The sequence below is a fragment of the Vipera berus genome (assembly GCF_964194415.1).
Source record: "Vipera berus genome assembly, chromosome: Z".
Classification (NCBI taxonomy): domain Eukaryota; kingdom Metazoa; phylum Chordata; class Lepidosauria; order Squamata; family Viperidae; genus Vipera; species Vipera berus.
This window is the reverse complement of record NC_138205.1, coordinates 97499527-97522735: the sequence shown is the minus strand read 5'-3', so window position 1 is coordinate 97522735 and position 23209 is coordinate 97499527. Positions and strand designations below refer to the sequence as shown.

The following is a 23209-nucleotide window of genomic DNA, read 5'->3' as shown; positions in this document are numbered from 1 at the left end:
GATTTTGCTAGGGACTGATAAAAGTTCAATATAATTAGAAGACTGCTTTAGTAACTAAAGAACTTAAAGTGGCAACATAAGTATTTTATCAGGTACTTTTGCATTGTGAGAGGCATCAGGGCAGAAGTCCTAATTGCAGACAAAAGACTATATTAGATACCTCAGGATACTTTTGCGATCAATATAAAAACTAGATTGAATTAGCCACTACAATATTTTATTCCTCTTTTTAAGCTAGCCAGTTTCTGGGAATAAATTTTCCTGATAGATGTGGACTTTTCAGTGAGCAACATTCCTAGGATGATCCTGGATTCATTCATCTACAGTATTTAGGAATCACAATCTACCCAGATTGTAGAGACTGGACAGCCACTTGTCTGGAATAGTATAGGATCTCCTGCTTGTGCAGGGGGTTGGACTAGAAAACCTCCAAAGTCCCTTCCAATTTGGTTATTCTGTTAACTGTAGTAGTAGTCAGTAGGGACAGGTGATAGCTTATGAGAAAGTGCTTGCAACTATGGGTTCCCAAATCAAATGATAAAGAACTGTCCAGTTATTTTATTTCCTCACAGAAAACATCTTCACCATCAGAAAAGGATGGATTACATGTTACCAGAGAATTTTGCTTTTGCTTTTTCTCAGCAACCATAATAGTGACAACATATTCAAAATGTAATTTCTTAGTTATCAAAATTAACACTGTTCTGTATATTTTTGCAAGTTAGTAAGAGCAATGATCTGAGAAATAAACTAAGAATTGCATAAATATCCTCATAGTTTTAAAAAACCTAATATGAATGCAAAATATGAATGCAAAATATGGGAAAGTTGAAGAAAAACAACTGCAGGTTTTTAAAATAGCACAATTTAGAAATATTTCCTTGCCAGGAAAAGTGATCTCTCTGCTTTTCACAGAGACATACCACTGAATTGCTATTTACACAATTCTTGTTTATTTATAATATGAATATTACCTGAATTTCAGATTATTCAATGTAACTAAATCAACTGTAGCAATTGTTGACAAAATGGTTTGCTTGTACAGAATAGTGAACAGTAAAACTCTTTTCAAAAGTAAAACAGGTGCATATTATAAACTGCACAGTGTACCAGAATGGCAATTTTCATGTCACTTTGTTAAGCAAGACTTTTTTCTAAATGTATTGTTCTATTTTACATTTATGTTCAGCTGCAGAGCCTGCATGGTTTCTCCAATTTACACTCATTTTCTCATGCTGGAATTTTAATATCAAGGTAATATTAATCAAACAATATATTTTTGTCAGTCAAATTATCACTGAAAAAAATTAAATCCACAAAGCTAATACTTAAAGTTAAGCTTCAAGAAAATATACTTAGGCATTGCAAAAGCACAGTGGCGTAGTGTGGGGGGTGCAGGGGGGGCCGGCCGCACTGGGCGCAACATCTGGGGGGGTGCGCTCGCACTCGCAGCTCTCTGCCCCTGCCTGGCTCACTCACTCTCTCTCACTGCAGTGCTGGCTGTGCGAATCCGATCCAAGCCGCCGGGTTAGGGGGCGCAAATTACTTGCCTTGCCCCGGGTGCTGACAACCCACGCTACGCCACTGCAAAAGCATATATTTGGTTTTATGGGAGAGCCCATCTTACTGTTTCATTAAGGTTGGACTGAATTTGGTCCTTAGTGAAATAAAATGTAGTGAAGAAAAAGTACCAAATTACCCTTGCAGGTCTCTTTTTCCTTCACCCATCACCATTCTCACTTTTTAATTTCTTTTTAATTCATATGTTTAGTAAATATACAGCACATCCTTCACAAGGATGCCACCAAACTAGATTTGCATGTGGCAGAAGCAGAAATTACATGATGTGTAATGATTTTAAATTAAGTAATAATGTAATTAAAATGTAATTTCAGTAATATTAAAGTAATTAAATTCATTTAATTTAAAATTCAATTAAATCAAATGTATTGATTGTACTGCTCCTTCTCAAATTCTTGCCCTGCTCTACCTGTTTTTTGGAGTGTGACTTCTTGCCTGCCACTCAAAGGCAAATGCTGCCTCAAAGGAATTGTATATTGTAGTCTTTGCAAAAATATTGTGAAGCAAAATGTACTTGCTTTTGCAACAAGATACACAAAGAGAGAAATTAGGGGTGCACACCAGACTCCTGAAAACTGCTTTGCTCAAATAGCAATGTAACTGGTTTCCTTCAGATTGTTCTGTTTCAGTCTGTTTTAAAATTTGATAAAAAAGCTCAATAGGAAAGTTTTTTTTATATAGCTGCTGTAGGAAGAGAGAGATTCCTTTCCTGGTTGTCCTCTTTCCACTTGAAAAGAAAGCTAATAAGCACTGAGGCATGCTGAGAACCCCATTCTTTATACCTTTCTTCTGATTTAGAGTAAATGAATCAACTAAAGCAGGATTTTCACAATGTGTTCCATAGAATTCTATAGTTCTCTGAAAAGGTGGTAAACCTCCATAGAGTTTAAGGGCAAAAAAATCCCAAACCCACATTTGAAAACAGACAAATTTTTATCAATACTGATCAGGGGTTCAGTTGTTTTTTTTTAACCAACAGGGTTTGCAGCCTCAAATTTTTTTGAAAATTCCTGTACTAGACTAGGAGGGTCTTAACGTTGTTAGCAGTAAGAATCAATTCAGCTTATTTACACTCATCCACTTTTAGGCCAAGTTAGTTAAGGTAAAAATTATGAAGAAAAATGTAGAAATAAATAACAAATTATCCCTTAAAAGTATTAGCTTAATTATAAGGTTCATTGAAGAAATTTTAAAAAGAATGAACAAAAATAGCAATAAATTAGACTGTAGAAGTAAGTAAAATACTACAGTAGTGGCCAAAATTGTGAAAACCTTTTGAGAAAAGTGTACATTTGAGTTTGATGGCTAATAGCACCACTTTTGTTTTGGAGTAGTACCATAAAATTATATATCAATGGAAAGATAATTTAATCAAGAATGTAATGCAATAACCTTTATGAAGGATTTGCTATTAGAATATCAGTTGTTGTGTGTTTTTTAATCCCATTTATATCCCACCCTTCTCTGAAGACTCAGGGCGGCTTACAATCTAAAGCACAAATCAATGTGCTTAGCAATAGCCTTCATTCTATGTATATTCCTGCTTATTAGGGCTTTCACCCCCCCCCATGAGATATACAAAATGAGATATACAAAAATTATCACCATAGAAAAAATGAAATATACAAAAATTATCACCATGTCAGTTAATACATAGTTGGGTAACCTTTAGCATGAATTACGGCCTTACAACATCTTCCCATAGAGTGAACCAAGTCCCTTAGTTCTGCAGCTGTTATAATGTGAAACCAAGATGGAATTATTGCTTCTATTAGCTAGGTTTTATTGCTGGGTAGCTTCTGAATAACAAGTTTCTTTAGTTGGTTCTATAGATTTTCAATTGGGTTAAGGTCTGGGTTATTCCCAGGCCATTCCAGCAGTGGAATATGATTGTCTTGAAACCACTTTTTGCACACAGCAGCAACATGACATGGAGCTGAATCCTGTTGAAATATAAATGCTTCATTGTCTTGGAAAAGATCGTGTGCGGAAGGCTTTAGTTTGGGCTCAAGTATTTGATTAGTATATTTTTGACCATTTATATTCTCATTAATCACACAAATTCTGCCCACATCTTTTGATGTCATACAACCACAGTTCATAACACTGAGTGTTTCAGAGTACATGTAATGGAATCAGGATGTAAATCTTTTCCAATTCTTCTCCTTACATCTTTCATGCCATCACTACCAAACAGAGAGATCTTGGTCTCATCACTCCCAATAACACTGTCCCATTGTTCCTCTGTCCAGGTAACATGGGTTTTAGCCCAGTTTAGTCTTTTCAACTTTTGTTTGAGAGATAAAAGGGGCTTTTTTTGTGGAATTCTAGGTTTTAGGCCAAATTCCTTCAGTCTGCGCCAAACAGTCCTTGCACTCAACTTCACATTGCATTGCACCATTTTACCTTGTATATATCCATATGATTTTCTTCTGTCACGTAGGCAGTTTCTTAATTTTTCTATCATCACTTGCTGTTGTGCACCTTTTCCTGCCTTTACCAGTGTGGTTTTGTAGTGACTGAGTCTCCTTATACCTCTTCAAAAACTTAGAAATGCTATCTTGGGTTAAGTTTCCACCAATTTTTCTTCTATAACTGTGGTCTTGTTCACTTAATAATACTATTTTACATTGCTTTCTGGGTGACCAGTCAACTCTTTGCACCATTACTTTAATTTTACCTTGTTTTACAAGCTCACTAAATGAAAAAACAAAAAAACAAACCAACCAACTTGATAACGATCACATAACACACTGACAAATGTCTTCCTCTCTGCTTCAATACATGACATCAATAACTGAATCCTACTGTGATCTGATTGGCTCATTGCCAAAAAAGATGACACCTGACTGGCTCCCTAAGCACTTATGCTCATTGGCTACAATCAGATGAAGGAAAGCTATCTGATATCAACCTAAGCAAGTTGTGCTTCCTTTTTCTGGTTATTTGGCTATAATTTTTCATAGAATACAAATAATTGAACACATTTTATTTCATTACATTCTTGATTGAATTATCTTTCCATTGATATATACTTTTACAATACTACTCCAAAAAAAGTGGTGTTATTAGCCATCAAACCTCAAATGTACACTTTTCCTAAACGGTTTCCACAATTTTGGCCAATACTGTACATTGGAATGTTAGTTTAATTAAATCTATACTGAGAAATTACTGAAGTCAAATGCATTTTCTTATTCATCTTCAACTCAAATAGTCAGGGACTCAGAAACAGAGAAGAGCAACCAGGAATAAGATGGATGGATGGATGGATGGATGGATGGATGGATGGATGGATGGGTGGGTGGGAGGGTGGATGGATGGATGGATGGATGGATGGATGGATGGATGGATAGATAGATAGATAGATAGATAGATAGAGTGAGCTTTATTGTCATTTTTTTACTGTGGGCACATTGGCACACATTAAAAATGAAATTTTGTTGCTTGCTGTCAAAAGTGTACACATATCTAGACCCGTACCAATTGGGCTTCAGGCCTGGGTACAACACGGAGACGGCATTGGCCGCGCTGGTGAATGATCACTGGCGGGCTCGGGACAGGGGTTGCTCCTCTGTCCTAGTCCTTTTAGACCTCTCAGCGGCTTTTGATACCATCGACCATGGTATCTTGCTGCGACATCTCAGGGGGTTGGGAGTGGGAGGCACAGTTCTTCAGTGGTTCTCCTCCTATCTTCTGGGACGTTCACAGTCGGTGTTGGCAGGGGGGCAGAGGTCGACCTTGAGGCCTCTCATTTGTGGAGTCCCTCAGGGATCGGTCCTCTCGCCTCTCCTGTTCAACATCTACATGAAGCCGCTGGGTGAGATCATTCGTGGTTTTGGAGTTGGGTGTCATCAGTATACTGATGATACCCAGCTTTTTATTTTGACCCCAAACCACCCCAGTGATGCCCTTGACATGATGTCCCGTTGCCTGGAGGCGGTCCAGGTCTGGATGGGGAGGAACAGGCTTCGGCTCAACCCTGACAAGACTGAGTGGCTGTTCGTGCTGGCATCCCAGGATATTCCAGTTATTCCATCTCTTGCCATGGGGGGTGAGTTATTACCCCCTGTAGATAGGGCGCACAACTTGGGGGTCCTTCTAGACTCACAGCTCTCTTTAGAAGAGCATATTGGAGCTGTGACTAGGGGGGCCTTTGCCCAGGTTCGCCTGGTGCACCAGTTGCGACCCTATCTGGACCGGGATGCCTTGCGTACAGTCACTCATGCTCTCGTGACCTCTCGTCTAGACTACTGTAATGCTCTCTACATGGGGCTTCCCTTGAAGTCCACTCAGAGGCTCCAACTGGTGCAGAATGCAGCCGCACGAGTTGTACTGGGAGTTTCCCGATACTCCCATGTTACACCTTTGCTCCGCGAGCTGCATTGGCTGCCGGTTGTCCTCTGGGTGAGATTCAAGGTGTTGGTAATGACTTACAAAGCCCTACATGGCATGGGTCCGGATTACCTACGGCAACACCTGTGGCCAGCGTCAACTTCCCTCCGTCCAGTGCGCTCCCACAGAGAGGGCCTCCTCAGGGTGCCTCCGATCAAAGAATGCCGATTGGTGGCCCCCAGGGGGAGGGCGTTCTCTGTGGGCGTGCCAGACCTGTGGAACCGCTTGCCAGTTGAGCTCCGGATGGCCCCTGACCTTCGCTCCTTCCGGCGCGATATAAAAACGTATTTATTTGAGCAATCCGACCTGGTTTGATGGGTTAGGGCAGGGGTTTTAATATGTTTTTAATTATTGTTTTAAATTTGGGCACTATATTTAATTGTTTTTTAACTTTTGTATTCTGCTTTTATATTTATTGCCCTATGCACCTCCTGAGTCCTTTGGGAGAAGGGCAGTATAAAAATATAATAAATAAATTAAATAAATAAATAAAATGTATAACATTTAAATATGCTATATACAACATATATATAAACCTACACTCTTACCTATAAATAACATATGAATATTAATCACTATCCATCTTGAATATATAGTGGAAAGAGGAAGCTTTAGAGTTCACAAGGTTAATACTGTATGGAACAAAACTGTGACTGAATCTGGATGTTCTGCTTCGACTACCACAAAGTTATCTGTTCTGTCCCAGGCTACGTGAGTCCTTGTTAACTCACAAGGACAAAGCCCTCTTCCAACAAGTAGGCTGGAAATGCAGTAAAAACAAACCCCTTTTAATATTATTTACAAACCTGAAAATGTCCCAAAAGTAAAGACAAACAAAACATGATTCAAACGGAGAATTGTTCACAGGCAAGGCACTCAGAACATGATCCCATGAAACCTGAGTCCTTTGCAAACTATTGCCTTCAATAGCATCACCCACACCTTCCTTTTTTTATTATGCAGCCCCAAGGCATGGCTTCTCAATGCTTTCTCCTTCACCCTTGGAGTCGCCCCATTGCCTCCCTCTGTCCTGTTCTTGTTGTCTGTCGGCATTTGCGAGTGTCTATGATGTCTTTCTGCCAACCTAGCAATTTTAAAGCACGTAAAAATGCAAGTAGAAAAATAGGGACCACTACGGTGGGAAGGTAACAGCGTTCTGTGCGCCTTTGGCATCTAGTCATGCTGGCCACATGACCACAGAGACATCCTCGGACAAGCGCTGGCTTTTTGGCTTTGAAACGGAGATGAGCATCAGCCCCTAGAGTAGGAAACAACTAGCATGCATGTGCGGGGGAACCTTTACCTTTACCTTATGATGTCTTTCAGCTGTGAGTCCTCAGAGTCTGACTCAGCTTCACAGTACAGCTGGGTCTCAGCCTGAGCATGAGTGGAGGGGCCTGGCTCTTCATTAGATTGTAAGTCCTGGAGCTTATCAGAGCCTTCCTTTGACTTTGATGGCTCTCCAGGCCCCTCTTCCTCCTCTGATTCCCCAGACTCAACTGCCAGGTCCACTGGCTGGCACGGAATCACAACATTATCCTCCCAGAAGGTAACAAAGAAAACAGATCGTGAAGAGGATGTGTAGTGTCCCAGACAACTTTGCAGACCCTGTTCAAGCAATGCTTATATGCTATGTCCTGAATGGAAGGGAGCTTTTCTGCCATCCTCACCACTCTCTGTCTCACCTTCCTGTCTGAAGCAGTGATGCTTCCAAACCATACTGTAATGCTGTATGACAGGATTCTCTTGATCATCCTTCTGTAGAAAGTGGTAAGGATAGGGGAAGGAAGATGTACTTTTCTCATGTGATGCAGAAAATGCAGGTGCCACTGTGCTCGCTTTACCAGTGTTTCACTGTTGAGTGACCAAGCCAGCCTGCTCGTTAACTGCACACCCATAAATTTGATGCTGAAAACCATCTCCACAGGTGAATCATTAATACACAGAAGAGTATGGCTGTGCCTGCCTTTTCTGAAATCAACAATGATCTCTTTGGTTTATCAGTGTAGACAAAGAACAGAGAACATCTGACTCTTCAAATGACTGAATCTGATAATGGTTATTTCATTTCTGAATAATGAACTACAATACAGACAGAGATATTATAAACGATCAAAATAACAATATTTTGGAGAATATTCAGTAATGCCCAAAGAAGCAACACATTAACCTTCCTTTCAGATGTTCACGAATATTTGCGAAGAGATACAACTGGGAAGTGATAAGACAGGACAGAAAAAAGGAGCAGCAATTCCAACCATATTGGACATTTTAAGTAGGGCTGGCCAGAGGCAGGTTAACATACTCCTTTTCCAGTTGGCTACTGAATGTTCCAGTTAAATATCTGAGTTATATTTAAGAATGTGATCAGAGCTTTATCTGTGGAACTTGGTCCCATGAATTGTGCTTTCTAGTTTTGAAACACAGCTTGGCTCATGCTAGCTGCCTTTAAAAGTGACTCAGACCTCTAAGGATATATGTCTCTTAGGATTGGGTTGGTATAAGACTACAGCTGGCAGGTGAAAGACAGAGATACAGTCGGTAGAAATAATGTGTGGTCCTGATTTCTTATCTGTAAGCCTATGTTCATTGAAGAAAACTAGATTTATAAAGCCTCTTTGTTACTGAAAGAAATTTGTATCCAGCTGATAGCCATGACAAAGAAATAAATAATATAAATATATGTATATGTACACACATGGCCTGGGAAATCAGAATTAAATTAACTTGCATAAGAAAAACACAAATAAACAAGGCTATGCAATATTGGACAGATAATTAATCAGAGGTTTTTGCAGTTTCTTTACTAATGTTTCAAGACTAAGTAGTTTCTTAAATGGAGAAAATAAAAATTAGAAATGATCTAAACATTTAAAAATGAATATTCACAAAATACTACCCTCTTGTGGCATTATGCTACTGTGTGTACCTGTGTGATTCTTCTTTTCTTTCTTTTAAGCACTGTAAGCCTTTTAAAAAACTTTGTTAATATATATCAAATAGAAGGTAATTCTTACATTTAAAAATCCAGAAGAACTCTCAACTATGTCACCAAGCTACAGCAATATATTTCTTAAATTAATTTCTCTTTATACAATATTTGCAGAATATCATTGTGTTTTAGGCTATGTTATTTAATAAGTTCATGTTTGACAACATGCAGACTTACCCTGGCATTGGTTCATTTCCTGCAAGGCTGTAAACCTGATGCGGATTCAGAAGATACTGAAATTTCCTATAAATTCTATACTTGCGGATAGAAAAAATATTTGAATTTTATTGGCAACAAATTATGTTTTGGCAGTTCTACCACATAATAATATCTTGGATTAAACAAAGTCATACTGCATCCCGCACTATACTTACCAATGTTAATATTTCAGGATATATAGACAGATGAGCACACTAACATTTATTCTGCATAATTTGTAAACAAGAGCAAAGTCAAGTAAATAAGATATCAAGCAAGACCTAGTTAAGAAAGATCTTAAATTCATTTGTACATGATGTACTGTACTGAAAACTGCTTTTCAAATTTTAGTCCATTTCAAAATCTATTTGTCATATATCAATAGCCTACCAAGCTGCAGAGCACTATAGATCTTGGTACTGTCTATGGCAAAGAGAGCATACCTACAGATCCTTGGGCCTTACAACTTTACTTTTGTTATTGTTGCCTGAAATTTTGCTCAATCAAACCTTTTACAATTCTATCACTAAATGAACATTTCTCTATTTTTACAAATCTAAAAGAAGAGTCACTTTTTTAAAATACCATTGTAATTTCAAATGGTCATTAAATGAATTGTTGTAAGTCAAGGACTACTTGTATAATATTTTAATATAAAAAGATGAAACTGGATCTCTTATATATATTACATCCACCTATACATTTGCCAATGACTGATCACTGGTTAATGTTATTTAATTTTTTCAGAAATTAAACGCATCCATTATTCCTAGCCTGAATATGATTCAGAAAAAGGGAAAAGAAAGTCAGGTGACTGGCTTCCTTTTGGATGAACTGTAACTATCATGACTACCGGAGCACACAATTGATAAGAGCAATTGCTTGCAATTTTAGACCAAATCAATGCATCATCCTAATACCTGTACTTTTTCCTTTTTTGTTTGAATGAGAAAATGGTTAGTTGTTATTTTAAGCTGTTATTTTTGTTGTTGTTGTTTAATAAAGCCTTCCAAGGACAAAGTTTCTGCTAGATAATTAGAAAGTTACAAGTTGGTTCACATACATAATGTATTTGCATTTTGGACAATGGGATCAAGGAACCAGATAACTGAAAGCTAGAATTCAGCAAGAGATTTTAAATAAAAACACAGAATCATGACAGCCTAAATAAAGTAGAACAAAATAGTTTAGGAAAGGTTAAAAGTAGCAGTAGATAACTAAGCACTTCTATATGGACCTTAGTTTAAAATTTAAAATGACTTTTTCAAAATCATGTTTCTGGTGAAAGATATCTATCCTTTCCCTAGTAATCTTCCAGGCAAGAAAAACAAAACAAAGGGGGGAAAAAGAAAGGAGGAAATGAAACTATTCCATCTTTTTTGTTGCTTACATTACAACTCCTATCCCTCCATGAATATTTAATATAGTTCCCAAGAATTAATTCTTGTGATAATGTGGCCCTGAACAATGAAAAAGTGTCAAAGAAATAGAGACATGTGTTATTAAGAAAAAGAAAGAATAATAGCAAGAAAATAAACTAAAGTGCTGATAGTTTATCTATCCTTTCTTTAAAAGGAAGACTGCAGAATCAACCAATATTTGAATTCATGGAAAGTGTCAAAAGTTAAAAAAAAGGAAAGGTGGCTGAAACAGTTTTATAACTGGGATATCTAAAAGGAACAGAAGGTCCAGAGGAGTCAAAAATCCAACAGCATTATCAATTGAGCTCCAAAGATATTGCAACATAGACCCAAATAACCACAGTTAGTTATAATTAATAAAGCCCACTTGTAATGGAACTTCAAAACTGTAGTCATAATATTTACTGTAGGCTATATTTATTGTGATCTATAAAATAAAACTGCTTTAACAAGCCAAGAGCTTACCAAAGACAGGGCAATTTTTCAATTTGAAACATATTCCAAAAAAGGAAAGGATATAACTCTAGGTAAATAAATAAATGTAGAAATGGAAACATAACCTAATCTAATTAACAAATTGGTCATAGTTCAACATCATTTTATTATTAACATTGTTCTATGTAATTAGCGTTAAGTAGCTTTGGAAAACAAAATGTAAAATACATGCATTCATTTTTTTTCCTCTTCAAAAAGTAATTAAATGAATTGGTTTTCTGCCTAAATCAAACTGATGATCTTAGCAAGATCATGAAGAAATACATACCTTTCTCCTTGTTTTCCTACACTTTTAGGGTTAACAAAAACTAGAAGTGGATGAGTATATGAAGCTGGTGTAATTCAAATTTAAAGAATTCAAAGGAAAACAATTAATTCAATTTTCTTCAATATTTTATTATATTTTATATTATATTACCAAAGCAAACATCTATGGTGATTCTCAGTCATCCATGTCACAGTTGTCTCAAAGGTGCTTTTTAAAGAGGCAACTGGACTTGTTTTTCTTTGAAGATGTTTCGCTTCACATGCAAGAAGCTTCTGTGCCAGCTGAAGAAGCTTCTTGGATGAGAAGTGAACGTCTTCAAAGAAAAACAAGGAAGTTAAGTTGTCTCTTGAAAAAGCACCTTTGGGACTACTAATGCAAACATACGCACTAAGCTCTCTACACATACAAACTAAACTTCTAGGCATATATGTATGTATGTATAAAGAAATAGAAATATATTTGTAATAACCTTAATTTTAAGAATGTAGCAAAAGCTATTGCCCTTCATACATCCTTGAACTGTAGCTTCTAACAACTTTACTCTTCAGAAATGTAGGCATCTACCTGTTGTACAAAATATTACACAACACACTATTTTGAACGTCACCAGTAAAATAAATCTGTCATAAATTGGCCAGAAGCATCTTGCATAAGGAAAGAGCACAAATATCCTCTTCAGATTTTATTCTTGAGCTTCCTAGAACCAATTCAAATGATGCAAGAGTTTACCAAAGAAAGAACAATTATTATTATTATTTGTGCAAAACACATTTGCATTGCCTTTACTAATGGGTTTGCACACAGTTTTGTTTATTGTAAACTTTTAATACTTTTGAAATCATATTTTAAATCCAAATAGAAGTGGAAGCCCTGACTTTTTGTGAATAAAAAAAAAAAACAGGTCAGGGAATTCAGACAGGATTCAGTGAGCACAATCTGGGCAATCGCTGCATTGGTCAGAGGAAGATCTATGAGACATATAAGTTTCTGGACAGATAAAATCACAGCCTTTTTCAACAACTGTCACATCTTTAATGCTTATTTAGAAATTTAATCAATGTTATTTATTTAGTTTAATTCCAGGATTGTTTATTCCTGTGAATGAAGCATAAACCAGTGGTTCTCATTGTGACAAAGATTGACTATCTCGTAGAATTCTCTGTGGGTTCAGGTTAATTAATGAGACTCATCTTAAGCTTATACATGATATATTACTTCCTCTAATTAGAAATAATAAACCTGATCATTATGCTGGTTATGCTGGAAAGAAATAAGATGAATGTGCTTAACTATGATTAATAACAGTTGCACCTAAGAAGTGATCCTCTCTACCACTGAGTTGCCTGCATAGTCCTTTATGACTATGCTTTTAAATATTTTTAGTACTAAAAAGCTTCATGCCTAAAATATTCCTTCCACAATGAATATTGTTAGAAGAAAATATATTACTAAAATAGACAAATAGAAAATTATTTGTTTTTTTTATATGTGACGAGTAGGCAGAAGAGAAAATCTCAATTTATTGCAAGTTTTCTAAGCAAAATTAAAATAATTTAAATACATTAAATAAATTGAAGCATCAGATATTCTAAAACACAAATCAAGATTCATATGATATAATATTATCCTTTACTAAAATGGTTATATAAAAACATAAACACATTATGTTCCTGTATAAAATCTCTGTATGTGTGTTGTTGTTGATGTTTTGTTTTCTTTATTCTTTTTCACCTTTCTCTTTTTTCTTTTCTGCTTAATCACAGCATTTTTTGAAAAACAAATAATTTGTTCTTTTTACTGGTTGCACTGAGGATATTACAGCATCTATACTGTGATATTTTTTTCTGTTGAAACACAAGCTATCCTAGAATCCTAGTATCCTGGGATACTACAACTATAATAAATATATGCTGCTTTTCAATTTTCCATATAGTTATTATGTGACAGTAGGAAACCTGCAATGGCCATAAAAGTGAGCACTGGTCATAAGGCACTAATTTTCAGTGCCATTGAAACTTCAAACAGTCACTAAACAAATTATCATAAATTGAGGACTTCAAACACACAATTTAATCCCTAAAGGTCCCCCGCACATGCGTGCTAGTCGTTTCTGACTCTAGGGGCCAGTGCTCATCTCCGTTTCAAAGCCGAAGAGCCAGCGCTTGTCCAAGGACGTCTCCGTGGTCATGTGGCCGGCATGACTAGACACCAAAGGTGCACGGAACGCTGTTACCTTCCCACCGGAGTGGTCCCTATTTTTCTACTTGCATTTTTACGTGCTTTCGAACTGCTAGGTTGGCAGAAGCTGGGACGAGTAACAGGAGTTCACTCTGCTATGCGGCACTCGGGATTTGACCCGCCAAATTGCCAACCTTCTGATCGACAGGCTCAGCGTCCTAACAGACTGAGCCACCGCGTCCCTTTTAATTTAATCCCTACTTCAGCTTTATTTAAGAGCGAAATATTTTATGAGTACTGTACATTTTGGGGGAAAAAATCTTTGTATCAAATAATAATTCAGCCAATAATGCAATCTTAAGTATAGGATGACATAACAAATTCAGCATGCAAGTGGGCTCTAAAAGTACAAACTCCACATATACAAAACTGGGGTTTCAATTGGCAGTAACTGATCAGGAAAGGGAGGACATCTTCATAATACATCACTCAAAATATATATCAGCCCAAGATATGGATTTAGGGGGAAAAGATAAAATTCATGCTAAAAATCTTTACTGCATATAGTACACTGTACATTTAGATATAAATACTGTACATGGAATAGTGTACTGTGTACAGTTCTGAACAACAACAAATGATAAGATATTTGGAAGTGTACCCCTATAATGAATAGCTACTCCAATGATAACTTTTACCTTAGAAAGCCAGTGAACAAAAGGAGAAATAACAATACAAGGAAAATGTAGACAGAAACTGATATAGTTCCCATCTTCAAAAAAAGGGGAAAAAATGGATCCAGAAAATTACAGACCTATCAGCCTGACCTCAATACCTGGGAAGATTCTGGAAAAGATAATCAAACAACGAATCAGCGAACACCTATAGGCAAACAAAGTCATTACTAAAAACCAACATGGGTTTGTCAAAAACAGATCATGCCAGACAAATCTTAATGCATTCTTTGACCAAGTGACAAAATTAGTGGATCAGAGGAATGCTGTGGATATAATTTACTTGGACTTCAGTAAGGCATTTGATAAAGTAGATCACAACCTACTACTTGATAAGACAGAAAAATGTGGTTTAGACAGCATCGCCACCAGATGGATTCGTAGTTGGCTGATCAGCCATACTCAGCATATGGTCCTAATGGAACCACATCTACATGGAGGGAAGTGTGTAGTGGGGTGCCCCAGTGCTCTGTTCTGAGCCCAGTGCTCTTCAACATCTTCATCAATGATTTAGACAAGGGGATAGATGGGGAACTTATCAAATTTGCAAATGACACCAAGCTGGCAGGAATAGCCAATACTCCCGAAGACAGACTTAAGATACAGGAGGATCTGGAAAGACGTGAACACTGGACGCTATCAAACAAAATGAAATTCACTGGTGAAAAAAGTAAGGTTCTACATTTAGGCAAGAAAAACCAAATATACAGGTATAGTATAGGGGGTACCTTGCTCAATAGTAGTAACTGTGAGAGGGATCTCGGAATCCTAGTGGACAATCACTTAAATATGAGCCAGCAGTGTGCTGCAGTGCCAAAAAAGCCAACAGGCTGCATTAATAGAGGGATAGAATCAAGATCACATAAAGTATTAATACCACTTTACAATGCCTTGGTAAGGCCACACTTGGAATACTGCATCCAGTTTTGGTCACCACAATGTAAAAAAAAGATGTTGAGGCTCTAGAAAGTGTACAGAGAAGAGTAACAAAGATGATTAGGGGACTGGAGGCTAAAACATATAAGGAACAGCTGCTGGAATTGGGTATGTCTAGTTTAATGAAGAGAAGAACGAGGGGGGACATGATAGCAGTGTTCCAATATCTCAGGGATGCCACAAAGAAAAGAGTCAAGCTATTCTCCAAAGCCCCTGAAGGCAGGACAAGAAACAACAGATGGAAACTAATCAAGGAGAGAAGCAACCTAGAACTAAGGAGAAACTTCCTGACAGTTAGAACAATTAACCAGTGGAACAACCTGCCTCCAGAAGCAGTGAATGCTCCAACACTGGAAATTTTTAAGAAGAGACTGGACAGCCATTTGTCCGAAATGGTATAGGGTTTTCTGACTGTGGGTTGGACTAGATAGGTAAGATACCTTGTAACTTCAATATTTTATTATTATTATTATTATTATTATTATTATTATTATTATTATTATTATTATTATTATTATTATTATTATTATTATTATTATTATTATTACTAATAATACTAATCTTGGCAATCAACATTATTTGTATTACAGGTAGTCCTCGACTTACAACAGTTCATTTAGTGATTGTTCAAAGTTACAATGGCACTGAAAAAAGTGACTTATGACTGTTTTTCATACTTATGACCATTGCAGCTTCCCCATGGTCATATGATCAAAATGTGGATGCTTGGCAACTGACCTCTTGGGGGGTTATGTGATTTCCTTTTGCAACCTTCTGACAAGCAAAGTCAATGAGGAAGCCAGATTCACTTAACAACCGAGTTACTAACTTAACAACTGCAATGATTTACTTAACTGTGGCAAGAAAGGTCATAAAATGGGGCAAAACTCACTTAACAAATGTCTCACTTAGCAAATTTTGGGCTCAACTGTGGTTGTAAATCAAGAGCTACCTGTATTTTATTATTGTTGCTTTGTTAAGTTTTGCATTTTATATGTACTTATTTATATCCATAGATTATTAGGTGCATGTGTTTCTGTATATATCTGGTATGCATATTCATTATATATTGTGTTTCCTGGCTTTAAGGCCATAATAAAGATTAAGAAAGAACTGAGGACAATTGCCTTGCTGTCCATGCCTGCAAGCTTTCTGAAGCTTTTTTTGATTCCACATGACACAGACTAATAGAGTTTGACCTAAATGAAATTTTATAATTTATATTCTAATGTAACTCATATAAGAATTGAGCCCCTATTTTATCAAATATTTAATTTTCAGGACAACAGCCGGAATAAAGTAATTGATCAGAATGTATATGCCAATACAGCTGTGAATGACATCCATTAAATAATTTACCTTATTAGTGGTAATTAATTAATAAGTTTGAAAGCAAGATGTTCTACCAATTTTAAAAAGCAGGAATGAAAGTCCTGTGCAGATGGCATTCTTAGAAAAAGAACTGTAGAATCTGCCAGATCTGTTTCACTGTGTACCATTTATAAACTATTATAAAAAAATGTTCTCTCTAATGTTAGAAGTTTATATTTCTTTCATTCTAACAAAAGATCCATGGAGACACCTGGAGGTTATTTTGTTCCTTTAACTACAAGAGAATAATGTGATTTTATAAATAATGTTATAATTAGAGTTATGGTAAAAATATTATAGGTACAAAAGCCAGCCATTCTTTACATTAATATCAACTAATTTTCAATGGAGTTCTCGTATATGCAGAATCATACAGCAATCCTTTTGTGTACAAACACAGGAAAGTATTTTAGAAAGTTAAGATGAATGTTCACTATACAATGTGATACTGTTCAGTGTACAGATGCCATGCTTTTATCTGTGATCCAACCTGTGACCAAGCTTAACTTCCATTCTGTCACTACAGAAAACATTTTAATAGTAAGTATACAAATACTTAAAAATGACAATGGCAAATCACACCTGAAGCCCTTGACCATCAATAGTTAGAGAATTTGCTCTGCATCTTGTTTCAATCAGCTAGTTTGTTTGTTTGCTGACAGCTACTTCTTTCTTTTTTCATTGTTGCTTGGTGTTCCTAAAATGGAGGTCAGAAATAATAGATTAATATGTTAAACATGTTACTGTGGTAAAAATGGAAAAATCCCACTCAACAATGATGCATTCAACCATTGTTACAGTGAAAATGAGTTTAGTGATTGCAATTAAATTAAATGAAGTCCAAATTCGCATATATCTATTTATGTATCTAGACATAATAGCAGCTAAATAATAGATAGATGATAATTATTTTTTTCACAATAAGAACTAATGCAATGGTGTGAGGTTGGTGATACCATGTAAGGCCATGATCAAGCTTCTTAAATAAGATTAATTAGAGAAAGTCTATCCCATTGTCTTGACAACAAAAACACTGAAGATTATAATTCTCTCTCTCTCTGTATATGTGTACACACACACACACACACACACACACATATCCATCTGTATATATGGGTATCTGAATATATATAAAGAAAGCAATAGGACTGAAACACACACAAGGAGATGCGGGACAGTTAGGATATTTACAGTTAGTTAGGATGGGCGGCCCTATCACAAGATCAATGGGCAGGACACTGAATCAACAAGGTTTATAAACAAACTTCCCACCCCTAGCATTTACTCTGATGATGCTGGCAGTGGACCAGTGAAAGCTAGGTTGTTTTAGGTTTGTAAATAGTTGTTTTTATTGTTTATACTATTTTAACAATAAACAGCTGTTTTATATTCTTCCTGGAGTTCAAGAACCTCATATTGCTATACAGATATGCCCGGGATATGTACATGTATATGTATATGTATATGTATATGTATATGTATATGTATATGTATATGTATATGTATATGTATTTATGTATGTATATATATTTATGTATGTATGTACATGTATACAGTATGTACATGTATATGTATATGTATGTATATGTATGTATGTATGTATGTATATATGTATGTATATGTATATGTATATGTATATGTATATGTTTGAACCTAGTAAAAATAAAAACGATGAACTCCGGGATATAAGAGAAAATTTTTCTTTATTGCTGAGCTTTCGTCAACAAGCTGTTGACATCATCAGAGCAAGGGCTGAATGATAAGGTAGTCAGTACATACACTTGTATGTCAATTATAACATTCAAATTGTGGAATGTGGGTGTGGCCTGTTTGTGGCAAGCTCGCTCATTTATAATCACAGTGGTTCCAGCTTTGCTGGAAAAGGCCGGTCTCTGGTTGATTTTTAAAAGTTGCGCCTAGCAGCTGCTTGGCACATATCAGCTGTTAGGCACATAAGTCTCGTCACGCCGCATGTAGTCATGCGCTTGCTGACAGGCTCTTCATTCAAAGTAGAGTCAAGGAGGTCGGCTTGTTCCCTTGTGTGGGGTCATCGCAGGCTTGATTCTGCTGTGGAAGGGAATTTTCTCTTATATCCCAGAGTTCATCGTTTTTATTTTTACTAACTTCAAATGTCTACACCCGGGATTCCAGTTTTTAAATTTATTAAATATATGTATATGTACCAAATATATATATTTAAAATAATTGAGAAGTTAAACTAAAAGCATATAACAATATTTCTCAATGCTAACAGATTTTCATTTTTAGCCTATCTAGAAAAAATAGCAGTTTCTTTCAAAAAATGATATTCTATTTGCAAACTGAGATAGTTTAGATTTGCTTGCCACCTTGGCAACTAAACTTGAACAAAACAGTTGTATCAGTGGTAATAACTGGCATTGGCTGTATTTTATCATGTCCCTCAGGTAAAAAAAAAAGATCATATTACATATTTTGAGTAACATGTGGCAGAAAAAAAACATTTCAAAGTAAATATTGCTGCATATTATTTATCTGATTTTAAATCCAGACTTTTCTTTTCGGTTTGTGGTAGCTCACTTGGGTGACTTTTTAAATTTCATCATTTTTAAAGTCCCTCTTATTCTCATCACAATTGCACAATATGTATGCATCAATAGGCTCAAGGTTGACTCAGCCTTCCATCCTTCCGAGGTAGGTAAAATGAGGACCCAGATTGTTGGGGGCAATAAGCTGACTTTGTAACAATGCTGCTTGGGCCCCCCCCAAAAGCCCTAATAAGCAGGCATATACATAGAATGAAGGCTACTGCTAAGCTTGTAAGCCGCCCTGAGTCTTCGGAGAAGGGCGGGATATAAATGGAATTAAAATAAATAAATAAATAAAAAATAGGAAAAAATGTGTTTTATTTCAATTCTTTATTAAAATATCTATAATTTGTAATCACTAGACAGTCCAAAACAACACTATGAAACAGGAGAAAACTAGAAAGTGTCTATCTAAATCTCTTTTTTTCAAAAAGAGATGAAATATAGTAATATCATAAAGTGGCATACTGCAGGTAAATCTACTGTGCATTATTACCAAGTTATGATCTGGAAGCCAAGTTATTATTAACAACAACACCACTAAATTGAATTGTTATTTGAAGTTAAAGCAATCCCAATAAATACAGTACACAGCAATGGTCTTGTTCTGCAAAATCAAGAATGCTGCATTAGAGCCATTCTCATAGTTACACATGAAAAATGCACTGAATTTCCTCTGTTAGCATTACCAGTATAAGAAACAACATTTTAACATCATCTGTTCATAAATTTAATTCAAATTATAGCTTATTATTTTTAGCTTAAATCAATCCATTGCAGGATGGAGCCTTTGTTGAAAGTAATGGTCTGCAACCAACTATGCCTGTTCAGTACAGGTTGGTAGATATATGTATTCTGAGGTTGAGACAGAGTCACCCAGCCAGCTTCTGTGGCCAATACATATTACTTGATCTTAATACTTCATATTGAAGACTAATATTTGAAGTCTGGGTTCCATTTGGCTGGGTGAAATTTATCAGGCAACTGAACGTAAGAATAATTGTCATCAAATCAAAGTGATTCATGTCATTGCTACGCAAGATTCATAATATATTTTCTATTACTTATCCCAATAGTGGACTTTAGAATAGTCAGTCTCCTGCCTTGTGAAGCTCATTTCCTCTATTACATCTTAACCTTCACCAGCAGGAAAACCTATCCTAGACTATAATGGAACTGTTGTCATTGAACACAAAATGCTCTGTTCCCCCCCCCATCTTCCTCTGACACAGTTTATTATTAAAACTATATCTATAAATATAATCCCAAAAGCTGCTAATACTCCTATTATAATCAACAACGTCCTATAGCAATTTCACTTTAATTCATGTTTTTTCCCTTGCCAAATAAATTTCAGTATTATGGTATTCAGTTCATCAAAGAAGCCTTTTCTAATTTTACCGGAATAGTTTGAAATAAAAAAAGTATTTTCGGTAAGATATTCATTTTAATTGTAGCTATTCTCCCCAGTATTGACAGTTGGAGATTTTTCCACTTTTCTAAGTCCAGTTTTATTTGTTTTAATAATTTTGTATAGTTGTCCTTTCACTGTTATACATCTTGCTGTTAAGTAAATTCCCAAGTACTTAACTTTTTTAACTATTTGAAGATTTGTTTTTCTTGCAGGTTGCATTTTCTGTTTTTTGTTAAGTTCTTTGTCAAAACTTTAGTCTTTTCTCTATTAATTATCAGGCCTGTGACCTCACCATATTGTTCTATGGTGGCCAACAATTTTGTGCTTGTTTCCAGAGGTTCTTCCAATATAAAAGCCAAGTCGTCCGCTAATACCTGCAATTTATATTTTTCACCATTTATCTCCAGTCCTTTAATCTCAGGGTCTTGTCTAACATTTCTGTTCAATACTTCCAGAGTTAATATAAATAGCAATGGAGATAAAGGACATCCTTGTCTTGTGCCCTTTTTAATATTACAGTTTTCTGTGTAGTCTCCATTTATGATTATTCTAGCAGTCTGTTTATCATAAATTGCATGAATTGCATTCATAAAGTTTTCCCCAAAATCCATTTCCACAAGTTGCTGAAATATAAATTGCCAATTTAAGTTATCAAATGCCTTTTGTACATCAAGAAATATCAAGGCCATTTGTTTGCCTGCATGAGCTTCATAGTACTCTAAAACATCCAAAATTGTTCTTAAATTATTTTTTATCTGTCTTTTAGGCAGAAAGCCATTTTGATCTGTGTGTATAAATGCAAACAAGAATTTCTTAATTCTTTCTGTTATTATCGAAGCAAAAATTTTATAGTCTACATTTAGTAATGAAATTGGTCTGTAATTTTTTATATGTGTCAAGTCTGCATCTTCTTTAGGTATTAAAGTGATATTAGCTTCAGTCCATGTCTTTGGTATTTTGGTTTTCAGGAGAGTTTCATTACAAAGTTCTTTCAAGATCGGAGTAAGCACGTCTTGTAACGCAGTGTAATATTCTTCAGGTAGTCTGTCTGGCCCAGGAGTCTTGTCCCTTTTTTGCCTTTTTATAGGTTCTATAGTTTCCATCATTGATATTGGTTCATTCAATATATTTCTGATGTTCTGGGGAATTTTCGGTAAATTTGCTTTTATTAAATACTGCTCTATTTTTTTCCTAGGAGCTTTCCTTTGCCTTATAAAGTGTCTCATAATATTCTTTCACAATTTTTTTTATTGCATCATTTTGAAACTGTATTTCTCCTTTTCTATCCTGGAGTTTTTTTATTATTTTCTTTTCTTTTTCCTTTCTCAGTCTATATGCTAGCCATCTTCCCAGCTTGTTAGCATTTTCAAAGAAATTCTGTTTGACCCATTTAATCTGTTAAGCCATTAATTCCATCTCAGCTAAATTTAATTTGTGCTTTATTATTTCCATTTGTTTCTTGAATATTGCTTTATCTGGATCTATTTGTAGTTCTAATTCTAGTTTTCTAAGTTCCTCCCTCAACTTTAATTGTAGTTGTTTCTTTTCTTTAGACTTCTTAGCAGTATAAGTTATGGCCAGGCCTCTAAAATATGCTTTAGCAGTGTCCCAAACATTTTGGAGTGATGTTTCTTCCTTCTTGTTTATTTTAAAGAAAAATTCCATTTCCTTTATCACTAGTTTTAGGAATTCTTTGTCCTTCAGTATCGATTTGTTTAGAGACCATCTAGGTTTCTTCTTAATTCCTTTCCTTTTCAAGTCCAACAAAATACATATCATGTCAATTCTTGACTATGATTTGTATCTGTTTGAGTAAAATGTAGATTGGGTTTTTCTCTGGCCATATATCTAGAATACTGAATTCTATCATTTTTGAAAATGCTTTAGCTGGTAAATTTCCTCCTTTCCATCCTTGTTTAGCACTTTTATAGTACAAAGTTCCATCCACTATTGCATTAAAGTCTCCCATTACACAAAAAGTCTAATATTTTCTAATATAGTTCAAGATAAAATTGTTCTTGTTTATCATTAGGTGCATATATTCCAATCATTAATATCTGCTTTTGGTCCATGATGATTTCAACCATTAGAATTCTCCCCTCATCATCTACATAACTTTGTTTGGGCATCATCTTTTCTTTAATATAAAAGGCTACTCCTCTTTTCTTTTGATAACATTGTTAAATTCAAAGAATACATATGGGAATATAAGGGAGTTCTTTCTTTGAATATACAGGGAAATACAAACAGAAGTGGTAATTGTGAACCATTTGCAGCTTTTAAATTGGTGCAAGAAGACATAAAGAAAAAGAATTGATTTTGTCAGGTAAGTAATAGCAACAGCTGTTGTGCTGCTATAGTCTGTTGTGCTGAGGCAAATTACCCAACTGATATATTTGGGATTACATATCAACATTTTCAAGCTGTTCTGACTCTGAATGTGGGAGTGGTAGTCTCAAACTGATCTAAAGGACAACAGATTGCAAAAGATCATGCTTTGTCAAGAGAAAATTTAAAGTAAATAAAAATGTACGGAACAGTCCTGTTTATAATTTATTCATGTGAACTAGCTATATAGCCTACATCTAAATAAATTCTAATACAAATATGACATTTGTAAAGGTAGCCACAAGTCCCTGCAATTTTCTTGGCAAGTTTT

The 23209-nt window shown here is 35.6% G+C and overlaps 1 protein-coding gene across 1 annotated transcript in view; it reads right to left on the bottom strand.

Moving 5' to 3' along the window:
- The window catches only part of DGKB (diacylglycerol kinase beta), a gene marked incomplete at both ends in the record, with an annotated part of 346918 nt that overhangs the window by 249181 nt on the left and 74528 nt on the right, over positions 1–23209 (bottom strand). Inside the window, 4 exon segments of the mRNA XM_081346260.1 lie at positions 9146–9220; positions 11351–11424; positions 17152–17203; positions 17205–17266. Coding sequence (XP_081202386.1) covers positions 9146–9220; positions 11351–11424; positions 17152–17203; positions 17205–17266 — 263 coding nt within the window.